We start from the raw sequence: 12982 nt of genomic DNA, 5'->3' as shown, positions 1-12982 counted from the left end.
GCAGGGTCTCATGAGTTGCTTAGCACCTCACCATTGCTGAGACTGGCTTTGAACTCACAATCCTCCGGCCTCAATCTCCCAAGCCACTGGGATTATAGGTGTGCACCACCATGCCCAGCTTACATTGTTCTTAATTCTCATATTTTTAGCAATAATACTGTTATGTTATTTTGAAATTACAATGTAGATTATAAGAAAAACAAATGAATAATTTTGTTTATATTAGAATCCCATTTTTAACACAAGAAAAAAGGGATGAGAATATAAAATAAGATAAGTTGCAAGGCCTATAATGCTAAGTTTGAATTGAAAATATAGAAGAAACTTACTCCTATTGCAAGGAAAGATAGAAAAGTGTAAGAAGGCTTAATTTTTAATTTGAATGTGGGAAATTTCAAGCATATGTAAAAGTAAGGAGATAGTATACTGAATCTCCATTTGTCCATCATTCATATCAACAGTTATCAACTCATGGTCATTTTTCTTCCATTGATACCAGTGGTTCTGTACTAGGTGCTCTTTTGTCATTTGCCAGTGTCATGAAAGATTTTTGCTTATGATAACCTGGATGGGAGTGTTCTATCAGGAAGGTACTAGTGGCATCTAGTCATGCTAAATTAGTGTGTCAATTTCAAATGCTTCTACTTCACTGAATAAGTTTTATCATTAATTCTCTGGGATTTGGGGGGCTTAGTGCTATACCATCAACAATTGGAGGTAGTTTCACTTACCTTTTACTCATCCCTATATCTATAATTGATTTCTTATGTCTGATTGCATTAATACTTCTACAGCATTGAATAGTAGGAGAAATAATGGATGTTCTCACCTTGGTTTTCATTATATTGGAAATACACCTAGTGTTTCTTTACTATGTAAGGTACTAGCTGTAGGGCTAAAGTATGTGTGAATTTTACCATAATGTGGAAATATCCCCCAGTTTCCTGTTTCTGTGCGTGTTTATATTATCTGTAATGCAAGATTTTTTTAAAGCTTTTTTGATATCTCTAGATATATATTTTTCCATTAAATACACATATAATAATAGAGTTGTGTACCATTTAATGATGTTTTTGGTCAACGATGGACCATAACATTGGTTCCATAAGATTACAAAAGAGTAGGAAATTTCCTACTTAGTAACATCATAGCCATTGTACCCTTTTTTTTTTTTTTTTTTTAATTTTTTATTTGGCAGTACTGAGGTCTGAAACCAGGGAGCTGCACCTGGCTAAGAGTACTTACTGAGCTGTATGTACTCTTAGCCCTTTTTATTTAGTTATTTATTTTGTGACAGGGTCTTGCTAAGGTACAAAGGCTGTCCTTCAATTTTCAATCCTGCATCAGCCTCCCAAGTCCTGGGATTGCACGTGCTCCACTCCCAGCTTTGTATTGTTATTTTACCGTGTGTTTTACTTGTGAAAATAGATAAGTTTAAGTAGGCTGTGTTACCCTGGCAGCAGCCTCATCCATCTTGTGTTTACCACATCAACGGGTCACATCAAGTGATTAATCTATACCATCTAGGTTATGACACATAATTGCACACTGTTTATAATAAAGAAAAGGCATGGATTGTTGAAGCTTAGTGTTATGAAAAGGTGTAAGAGGAGTTAACATTCACACTGAATCTGACAGTTCCAGAGGGGTTTTAACATATAGGAAAGGGAATCAAGACTTTGAAGATTAGAAATAATTTCAGAAGTAAGGTGATATACAGATCCATCACAGACTTTAGATACCACACTACATTTCCCAACTCATATGCCTCTTCTAGTTCATTTTCTCCATTCCATTTTGTCAAGCATGCCCTCTGTAAACAAGCTTACACTTTGCTTTTGTTTTTATCTAATACATCTGCCACCATTCATTTTCCTATTTTTACCTTTTGCTAGTGTCTTTTAGACATGTAGCAAACCCTTATTTAGATATCACTAATATTTCCTGTATAAATTTAGTCTCAATCACATTAATCATTGGCAACTTCTTTCTTTTCTTTTCTTTCAGGATATAAGAGCAGTCTTCAAACCACAAAGTCAACTCAAACTAAAGACTTCACATTTCAAGGGCTGAGGAGGAAAAGACTAAAAAGGGATGAACTCTGGGACGTTATATCAGAAAAACCCTGTATATCTGAAAACAGGTTAAAAAGACAGCAAGACAAAAATGAAAGCTTAAAAATATTTTCAGTTACCCATAAGAAAATTCTTACTATAGACAAAAGCCATAAAAATTTTGAATTTGGCCAAAACGTCAGCCTAAAATCAGTCATATTTAAGAAACAAAGGATTTCTAGAGAAAGAACACCCTTAACGTATGAAATACAAAGAAATAATTTCAAACAGAATGCAAATTTACTTAACCAACCAAAAATCAAGACAGCAGAGAAACGCTATAAATGTAATAGATGTGAAAAAGCTTTCATTCACAATTCATCCCTTCGTAAACATCTGAAAAATCACACTGGAGAGAAATTATTTAAATGTAAAGAATGTTTGAAAGCTTTCAGCCAAAGTTCTGGTCTTATTCAACATCAAAGAACTCATACTGGCGAGAAACCCTACATATGTAAAGAATGTGGGAAAGCCTTTAGCCATAGTGCATCTCTTTGTAAGCACTTAAGAACCCATACTGTGGAGAAATCCTATAGATGTAAAGAATGTGGTAAATCCTTTAGCAGAAGATCTGGCCTTTTTATGCATCAAAAAATTCATGCTCGAGAAAATCCCAATAGATATAATCCAGGTAGGAAGCCATCCACATCTCTTCCAGGGTGTCAGAGAATTCATTCCAGAAAGAAGTCCTATTTGTGTAATGAATGTGGCAACACCTTTAAGTCTAGTTCATCTCTTCGTTATCATCAGAGAATTCACACCGGAGAGAAACCTTTCAAATGTGGTGAATGTGGGAGAGCCTTCAGTCAGAGTGCATCACTTATTCAACATGAACGAATTCACACTGGAGAAAAGCCCTATAGATGTAATCAGTGTGGAAAAGGTTTCACTTCTATTTCACGACTCAATAGACATCGAATAATTCATACTGGAGAGAAATTATATAATTGTAATGAATGTGGCAAGGCCTTAAGTTCCCATTCAACACTTATCATTCATGAAAGAATTCACACTGGAGAGAAACCTTGTAAATGTAAAGTGTGTGGGAAAGCCTTCAGGCAGAGTTCAGCTCTCATTCAGCATCAGAGAATGCACACTGGAGAAAGACCCTACAAATGCAGTGAGTGTGGGAAAACATTCAGGTGTAACTCATCCCTTAGTAATCATCAGAGAATCCATACTGGAGAGAAACCCTATCAATGTGGGGAATGTGGGATGTCATTTGGCCAAAGTGCAGCTCTTATTCAACATCAGAGGATTCATACAGGAGAAAAACCCTTTAAATGTAACACATGTGGGAAAACTTTTAGACAAAGCTCCTCACTTATTGCACATCAAAGAATTCATACTGGAGAGAAACCTTATGAGTGTAATGCATGTGGGAAACTCTTTAGCCAGAGGTCATCCCTTACAAATCATTTTAAAATTCATATAGAAGAGGGCTCCTTGAAAGCAGATTTGCATGTTTAAAAGCCTTAAACCAAAGCTTATCAGAGATTATGTACTTAAGATTGATTTATTGAACATTAGGAATATCAAGAAACTATTTTGATAGAGTCTTCATTAGATATAAATTCCAAGGATTAAACTTTGGCCATGTAATCATATGAGAAAAATTTTCATACCTGTCATTCGCTTTTTCTTTTTCTTTTTCTTTTTTTTTTTTTAGCCATACTGGGGATTGAACCAAGGGTTGCTCTACTATTTTTTGAGAAGGTTTCACTATGTTGCCCAGTCTAGTTTTGAATTTGGCAGTCATTCTGCCTCAGCCTCCCAAGTTGCTGGAATTACAAATGTACACCACTGAGCCATTTGTCATTTACTCTTTAAAATGTCCTGCATAGACACTTCACAGTTGCTGACATGATAGTAGCCATTTGTAAGATAAAAGATGGGCTTTTTTTAACCCTGTCTTTTTCAGCATTATACAGTGTGCAACATGTAAATATGGGGGGAAAACATCTGGGTTCAGGGGTGCTGAATTTCTCACTAGAAAAGCAACTGTATAAACTACTAGCATATTTATTACAACTAACACTTTTATAAGAAAGGAAAGAATTGATCTTAAAAATATGTGCATTTTTAGAGCAAAGGACCAAATAAAAGAAGAAAACAAACTATGAGCTACCTCTGAGTGTCTGTAATTCACCTTTTCCTAATGTACTGTCAAAGTGGCATGGTTATCATTTAAAAAAAGAAAAGAAAAATATATGTTCCTTTTTGGTTCCGGTAACTTTATAAACTACACCTAAAAGGCTCTTAAATTTCTACACAATTCCTAATTTTGTTTTCAGAATAATTTTTCTTAGTTGCTTTGAGGTCGTATTTATTATTAAGCCATACTTGCTATGCTCTGAACAGTGATACTGGATAATTTAAATAGAACTTTAGTTTGTTTTGGCAATCATGTCAAGATTAAAGCTATACCAGGCATGGTGGTGCATGCCTGTAATCCCAGCAACTTGGGAGGCTGAGGCAGGAGAATCTCAAGTTCAAAGCCAGCCTCAGCAAAAGTGAAGCACTAAGCAACTCAGTGAGACCCTGTCTCTAAATAAAATACAAAATAGGACTGGGGATGTGGCTCCATGGCTGAGTGCCCCTGAGTTCAATCCTCAATACTCACTCCCTCCCCCCCCCAAAAAAAAGATTAAAACTATATTTCTCAGTTGGAAAAAAAAAAATTCCAGTATTTGGGAGAAACTATAACCAGTGGGAAAGTCTTGAAAAGGAATCACTTCATGAAGTAAAAGTTTATTTTTTCACTTGAGGTCTTCTAGTTTTTACAATTTCAGACTGCAAAAGAAAAAAAAAAAAAAAACATGAACTTTGGAAGTGGTTTACATTTGTTTATGCCTAGGCTTAGGCCAAGGACTATCCTGGGCACTAGAAATTGTATGGCTGAAAGAAACAGGCTCTCTTCAAGAAGTCATTAATTTGTGTAGGAAATTGGAAGTTAAAGGAAACGGCAAATGAAAAATTGTAAGTGATTTTTCACAGAGAACTAGGTAATTTGTGATGATATTATGTTGCAGAACAAATAGAGGTTTACAGGAGGATGCAGAATAAAGGAATGAAGACTAACCAAGGGAGCTTGGAGAGACCAGAGATGATGTCTCAGAAACAGTTATACCTGTGCCCAGATTTGGAAGAATAGTAGGGATTCTTTGGAAGGTGAAATGAGTGTTCTAAATAGGGGAAACCACATATGCAAAGTTGTGGCATGGCACAGTTATAGAAAGTCTGTTAAAAGAAGTGATGAGACTGAATCTTGAGAAGAAAGCAGAAATGAGATAGCAAAACATCTTATTTGTCATAATAAGGAGTTTAAATTTTACCCTGAGTTTTATGGCACAAATTTTAAGTAAGGGAGACATTTATGGCGACAAAAGGATGAATTTAGAATGTTGAACACAGCTGAACAAGTTTAGTCACATAGGCCATTACAGTCATTTGATAGGTAAATGAGTCTCCAAACACAAGACAGTGAGGTAAAGAATATGTGACAATATTAATACTGTATAGAATAGATAAGGCATAGTCCTTGCAATTGAATAATAGTGTTTGGTGAGTAAAAAGAAGGGTAAGTTAGGTTTGTTACCCAGGTGGATGATGGTACAATGCACCAAGACAGGCAATTTGAAAGTTATCAAGATTGATTTTGTACTTTAAATTTGGCACACAATTTTAGGAAATGTGAGTTTGAAAACTAGAATTATGAGTAAAATATAGTAGGTAGTGAAAATCATGGTGCATGAAATTGGCCAGGAGAGTGAACAGATTAAAGTGAGAAACAGAGATGGATAAAACTATGTAAAAAATATAGAAGTTGATGGAGGTGTGTTGGGTGGGAATGGGAGGAGTTGAGCTAAGATCAAAAGGAGCAGTCCTATATAAGTAGGAGAAATGCCATAAGATTGAGGACATGTATCCAAAAAAGAACTGAATCACAGTTCATGTGTTGATCCTAAAGTCAAGTAATAAGGAAAGAATAAATTGGTAACTAAGCAGATCACTGGAGATGTTGGCAAGTACAATATCAGTAGAGTGAACAGAAGCCAGATTATTATATGAAGGAGGAACTAATAGCATGTTAAAGACTTTCAGGAAGTTTAAATGAAGGGAAAAGAATGATTTAGGGAATATGTCTATTTTAATGACTTAGGCAATACGATTTACACACATTGGGAGTGGATTAAAGAAGATATTACTAGGTAGGCTGGGTGTGGTGGCACATGCCTATAATCCCAGCAGCTCTGGAGGCTGATGCAGGAAGATTGCGAGTTCAAAGCCAGCCTCAGCAAAAGCAAGGCACTTAGCAACTCAGTGAGACCCTCTCTGTAAATAAAGTACAAAATAGGGCTGGGGATGTGTCTCAGTGGCTGAGTCCTCCTGAGTTAAATCCCCGGTATTAAAAAAAAAAAACATTACTGGGTAGAACACATTTTTGAAATGTTATGAGGGAATTCTGCAAAAAGGTGAAGAAATTAATTTTATGAAAGGGGGAAGTCTACAGAGAGATGGGAATGTAAATCAGTTTGATTGGAGGTAAAGGAATTTCTGGTTGCTGATGTATTTTCACTAAGATAGGGAAAAGGTCTCGATTTTTAAGGTGCAGTTAACAAGCCAGATGCAATGGTGCACACCTGTATTCCCAGCAATTCAGGAGCCTGAGGCAGGAGGAACATAAGTTCAAAGCCAGCATCTTAGCAAGGTCCCAATCAATTCAGCAAGACCCTGTCTCTAAATAAATATGAAAAAGGACTGGGTGTGTGGCTCAGTGGTTAAGCACCACTGGGTTCAATCCCTAGTACCAAAAAAAAAAAAAAAAAAAAGATGCAGTTAACAGCCCTTTCTATTCAGGTGACAAAAACTTAATCATAGTGGCTTCAAATCTTTGCTTCTGGAATTGTTTTTTTTGTTTGTTTGTTTGTTTTGTTTTTGTTTTTGTTTTTTTCTTTTTAAGGAAAGCAGGAGTTAATTCCTTATTGTTTCATTAAGAATTCTTCACTTTTATCAGTTTTACATATTTGAAATCTGTTACTTTAGCTTTTTTAAGGAAAGGATTTGCTGATGAATTAAACTTTGAGAACTACTCAAGGACAGAGAGAAAGAACATTTTTAATAGAGTGAAAAGTCTCAAATGAGACTGGAAAGAAATGTAGGATTGGAACAGGTATATGAAGGTAGAAGGAAATAAGTAAGGAAAAAAGCATACACTGTGGCAAGAAGGCATGAGAGGACATAACGTGCTCTCTGTACTACTATAAGTAGTATTTTTCAACTTCATTCTCTGTTTTTTTACTAGTGTGTAGAAATACAACTGACTTGTATATTGGCCTCGTATCTTGCAATTTTGCTCCGTTTACTTATTTTTAGTAGTTTTGTTATCCAACCATGTTATCTGTACATGATTACCACGTTATATTTTTCTTTTCCAATTATAACACCTTTTATTTATTTTTTTACACTGCAGTGCTACATAGCATGGTTCAATAGAACATTGAATAGAAATAATATTCAGTATTTCTCCATTTAATATATTAGCAAACAAATTGAAATTTATGTATATCTGTTATGAAAAGGGACATTCTCTTGTTATGAAAAAGGACATTACTCCTGTGTGCTGAGTTTTTATCATAAAAGGGAATAGTATTTTTGTCATATGCATCTTTTGCATTGATTGAAATGATCATATTGTTTTTCTCTTCATTATTTTAATAGAGAATTACATTGTCCTAATTTTGATGTTCTATTCCTGAGATAAATCCTTTTGCGTTATGATGTATCATCATGTAATGTATGTGTGTGTGTGTGTATTGATCAGGTTTCTTCCCTAGTAGTAACCTGATTGAAGTTACCAGGAATGTCTTCCAAAAACTTAAGAGCAGAAATAAATTTTTACCATCCAATTATGAAGGATGGGTGAAATAGCAATACCCACAGAGGAAGGGGAAAGCAAGGCCAAGAGTACTGCAGTGGTGAGAGGCTCAGGAAGAGTGAATCCAGCATCTGTAGGGACCCACATGGCTGGAATAGAGTGCTCCTGATAAGAGAAAAATGCTATTTGATATGAAAGCCAAAATTAGGCTGTCAGAGATATTTTGAATGGTTTTTCTTTAGTCTAAAAATGAAAGAGTTTGACATAATCCTAGGGGAAATATTAATTGACTCTATTTCTGGGGAGCAAATGTTTTAAGGAGAATTTCTGATGGGTCAGTCATTTCAAAGATAATTTGTTCAATCTGGCTTGAGAAATTTATGGAAGAATTGCTTCTTGGAGGAGTTTGGGAGTCTTTAAAAAATGTTCTCAGAAGAAAAGATACAGTTCTGTTCCTAGTGACAATTGTCTGGCATTTTGCCAAACCCCAAGCTGGTAAAATTCTTAATTAAAGCTCATATGATAATTATTTTTTCAAAATCAATATGTAATCATCTTTCAAAACCTAGGATAAAATTTGGTATCTGAAGCTGTACCAAGATGAAGCTGACTATCTTTCCAAGCCACTGGCTACCAGAAACTCATTGAAGTGGAGGGTGGACACAAATTTCATACTTTAAGAAGCTTATGGCCAAGAAGTTGCTGCTAACACTCTGGGTGAAGCATAGAAGGGTTATGTGATTCAAATCAGTGATGAGACTGACAAGCAAGGTTTCCCCATGAAGCAGGGTATCTCTTGACTCATGGCTGTGTTCACCTGCTGCTGAGTAAGGGGCATTCCTGTTATAGACCAAAGTAAACTGGAGAGAGAAAGCACAAATCTGTTCAAGGTTGTATTGTGGATGCCAATCTGAGCATTCTCAACTTGGTTATTGTAAAAAGTAATAATAGTAATAAGAGAGAGAAAAGGATATTCCTGGACTTACTAATACTACTGTGCCTCATCAACTGAATCCCAAAAGAGCTAATAAATTCTGCAAACTTTTCAGTCTAAGGAAGATGATGTCCACCGATATGTTGTCAGAAAAACCCTTAAACAAGGGAGATAAAAAACCCAGGACCAAAGCACAGAAGATTCATCATCTCATTACTCTACAACACCAACATTGAAGAAACAGTGTACTAAGAAGAATAAGAAAAAGACTGCAGAATATGCCAAACATTTGGCCAAGAGAGTGAAAGAAGCCAAAGAAAAATGCCAGGAACAGATTTCCAAGAGATGCAGGCTGTCCTCTCTGAGAGCTTCCACTTCTGAATCTGAGTCCAGTCAAAAGTAAGAATTTTTACAAGTAACAAATAAATAAAATCAGACCTTCAAAACAATTCAGTATCTGTTATGGTTGAGATCTGGATTCCCTCAAAGGTTCATGTTCAGAGGTAGGGCTTTTGGGAGTGATTTGATCATGAGAGCTCTGATCTCACCAATGAATTAATCTACTTATAGATTCATTGCTGAATGGACTAATAATGAAAAGGAGGTGATGAAAGTTGTATGGGGTGGAACTAGTTAAAGAGAGTAATTCCTTGTGGGCATTCCCTGGGGGACTGTATAGTGTTTTTGGCCTCTTCCTCCCACTCCTCTGCTACTTGCTTATGTGAGGTGAACAGATTCACTCCACAACTTGCTCCCTGCCATGACATGGTGCCTCACCTTAAGCCCACAGTGATGGAACTAAGCAACTATGACCTGAAACCTCTAGCTGTGAACCAAACTGAATCTCCTTTCAGCTGATTTTCTCAGGTATTTTATCAGTGATGAAAAGCTCACTAGAGTATCATGTATGTCAGTCTGTCTCAAGTTGTTAAAATCGACTTTTACATAACAACATTTCCCATAGAAAATGAAAGGGTTTTTTTTTATTTTGAAATAACTTTCTGAGCTGGGTGCAGTGGAGCACACCTGTAATCCCAGAAGCTCAGGAGGCTGAGGCAGGAGGATCGAAAGTTCAAAGCCACCCTCTGCAAAAGTGAGGCACTAAGCAACTCAGTGAGACCCTGTCTCTAAATATAATACAAAATAGAGCTAGGAATGTAGCTCAGTGGCTGAGTGCCCTTGAGTTCAATCCCTAGTACCAAAAAAAAAAAAAAATCTTGAGAAATAATTTTCTGTGAGAGAGCAATGAACAGAATCAAGAGAACTGTGTATTTTCTAGCCTGAATTCTGTTTCAAGTTACATAATTTCTGTCTTCTTCAACTTCAAAAATTCCATAGTGGTGTTTGGTATCCTGCTTTATGGATTTAATGATATGGGTAAACTCAAAATTTTAGATGTTTATATGCATTTTTGTATAAGACCACCAAGGTGAGTAGTACAAAACAAAGAACTATAAAGAAATAGTACTACTTCTATGTTATTGTTGCTAACATTATTGTGTATTGTTGGATTCAAATAACTAAATTATGCTCTATGAAATAAATTTCCACCCTAATTATTAAACTATTTTAGGAAGATGGTGATGGACTAAACAGATGATGTGCTTCTTGCTATTTCTACTACTAAATATATCTTTTTTAAAAACCCTGTACTTCATATATAATATAAGCATAAAAAGATTTTGGTGATTCTTTTTGCCTCATCTATATCAGATATTAAGCTGAAAAAACAGGGATCCCAGAAACACCAAGAAAAGAGAAAAAAATAGCAAGCTTCAGTAAAGCTTCTTTTTTCTATCTAGAGACCAAGAAAGGTGCATCTAGCGAGACCAGAAACTTTTAGACAATAACCACTCTTTTAGGCAAACAATACACAGGTGATCCCATCATTCCACACACCAGCAAAGGCCAAGTCCAGAGCATAGACTTCCACTCCTACAAGGCTATAAAGATGGGCCATAAAACCCCAATTGCATAGTGTCAGAGCAGACCAAGACCAGACCACACTGGCTAGTAATGGGCACCTGGCCCATGCTGCTAATAATTGTGGAGACCCTGTGGGGGACCTGGATTTCTACCCCAACCAGTAAGAATAAGCCCCCACTACTTCCCAGCTAGAATAGTGTCAGCGGAGGCTACTGTACAGTCAAAACTTTTACTAGTGTCCACATTTCAACCCCATGGTGTCACCAGAAGCAAAATAGGAATCAGTAAAAAGGCATTCTTTCCCCCTCTGAACTATGGTAATATCAGTAAAGGCCTAGTGAGGAGCTTGAACTCCCACTCACACCAAGCAATAAACAGGAGATTCTTACCTCAGGTGTCTAGAGGACAAGTGGGAGATGTGGGCTTCTATTTCACCTGGTTATAATGAGGTAGTACCTATTCTTCCTGCTGCAGCAGCATCAAAGCAAACCAGATGAAAGCAAAAGTTCACATAAGATCCTGAGTTTCATAATGTAATACTAAAAATGTTAAGGTTAAAAAGACACTCATTACACCAAGAACCAGAAGTATCACTCAAATTAAAAAGGTAATCAGCAGACACTGACAATTTGATGACAGAGATGTTAAAATTATCTGACAAAAACAAAGGTGATAAAGTATGAAAATATTTCAATGAGCAATTATTGATATATTAGAAACAAAAGTCTGAGCAAAGAAATTGAAGGTCTCAGAAGAGATAAAGACAAATACATGGAAATTTTTTACCTGAAGAAATATAGGTATCATATTCTGTTTTAAACCCATTGCAGAACAGTAGACAGAGGAAAGCATCATTGTATTCCATTGTAGAACAATAGGAATTAATTAAACTTAAATACAGAGAAATAACAAATTTGGGGGGGGGGCAGGTTCAGGAACCTGTGGGAGTGTAACAAAAAAAATTTATATTTTTATCATTAGTTCAGAAGGAAGAGGGAAAAGAATAAATTAGTTTGGAATACTAATGGATAAAATTCCTCAAGTTTAGCAAAAGACATACAGCTACAGGTTTAGAACACTGAGCAAGCTCACAGATCATAAATCCAAAGACATCCACACCAAAACACCTCAAAGTAAAACTTCTGATAACCAAAGTCAAAGGAAAAATCTGGAAGGAGGAAAGAGAGAAAAATGACACCTTTTCTAAAGTGACTTTTTCTTTAAAAAAAGGAAGCAGATTTCTCATCAGAAATCATTAAGCCACAACAGTTTTCAAGTGCTGAAATAAAATAATTCCCAGCTCAGAGGAATAAAATCAGCAAGATGAGGGAATAAGAAGCCCCACACCTTCATTCTCCCATGGAGACATTGACTAAATATTAAAATGTGAACCAAATTGCTTTTGTAAGAATGCCAGAAACTAGTTAAGGGGTTGCAGCACCTCAGGTAAGAAACACAGTGAAGTGGGTAGGAAAAATGTTCACATTTTACACACCCTAACCACTCCACTGAGCCAGAAAAGCAAGGAAGGAATAAATGTGGGAATGTGAGGTTGGTTCTATATATAAAACTCAATGAAGGTCATATATATACCACATTAACAGAAAGAAGATCAAAAACCACACAGTTATTTTGATTGATGCAGAAAAATCAGTTGACAAAATTTAACACCATTTCATTAAACAGCAACACTAAAAAAAAAAAAAAAAAAAACCTAGGCAAAGAAGGCAACTGCCTCAACATAATTCAGGCCATGTATGAAAAACTGACAGCAAAAGACAAGATTGTAAAAGACTGAAGCCTTTCTTGCAAGATCGGGAACAAGGAAAGAATACCCACTCTTGCCACTTCTAGTCAACAGTACTGAGAGTTCTAGCCAGAGCAAGAAAAAATAAATAAATAAAAGCCATATTGGAAAGGAAGAAGTAAAAGTATCTGTCACACCTGACATGTTATATATTGAAAATGCCAAAGATTTCACCCCCCAAAAAAAACATTTTAGAACTAGTAAACCTTTACTAAGTGATATGTTATATCCCCTGTTTATTCTGAGATCATAGTAGTCTTTACAACAAAAATTGAATGTTGGAACACAACTTTAAATGAGCTGAAGTCTAGCCTATTTTGGAG

The 12982-nt window shown here is 35.9% G+C and overlaps 1 protein-coding gene, 1 long non-coding RNA gene and 1 pseudogene across 2 annotated transcripts in view; 2 read left to right on the top strand and 1 right to left on the bottom strand.

The window, feature by feature from the left end:
- The window catches only part of LOC114106410 (zinc finger protein ZFP2), a 60151-nt gene that overhangs the window by 12487 nt on the left and 34682 nt on the right, over positions 1-12982 (top strand). Inside the window, exon 5 of the mRNA XM_027953327.3 lies at positions 2008-3514. Within this exon, the coding sequence (XP_027809128.2) occupies positions 2008-3514 (1507 nt within the window). The remainder of the gene's footprint in view (positions 1-2007; positions 3515-12982) is intronic.
- Positions 1-12982, bottom strand: part of LOC114106412 (uncharacterized) — a 43859-nt gene that overhangs the window by 21560 nt on the left and 9317 nt on the right. The window lies entirely within an intron of this gene.
- On the top strand, positions 8033-9375 carry LOC139705810 (small ribosomal subunit protein eS6 pseudogene; annotated as a pseudogene).

Source organism: Marmota flaviventris, chromosome 5 (assembly GCF_047511675.1).
Source record: "Marmota flaviventris isolate mMarFla1 chromosome 5, mMarFla1.hap1, whole genome shotgun sequence".
Classification (NCBI taxonomy): Eukaryota; Metazoa; Chordata; class Mammalia; order Rodentia; family Sciuridae; genus Marmota; species Marmota flaviventris.
Note: the sequence above shows the minus strand (reverse complement) of the source record. Positions and strands in the feature narration are given on the sequence as shown.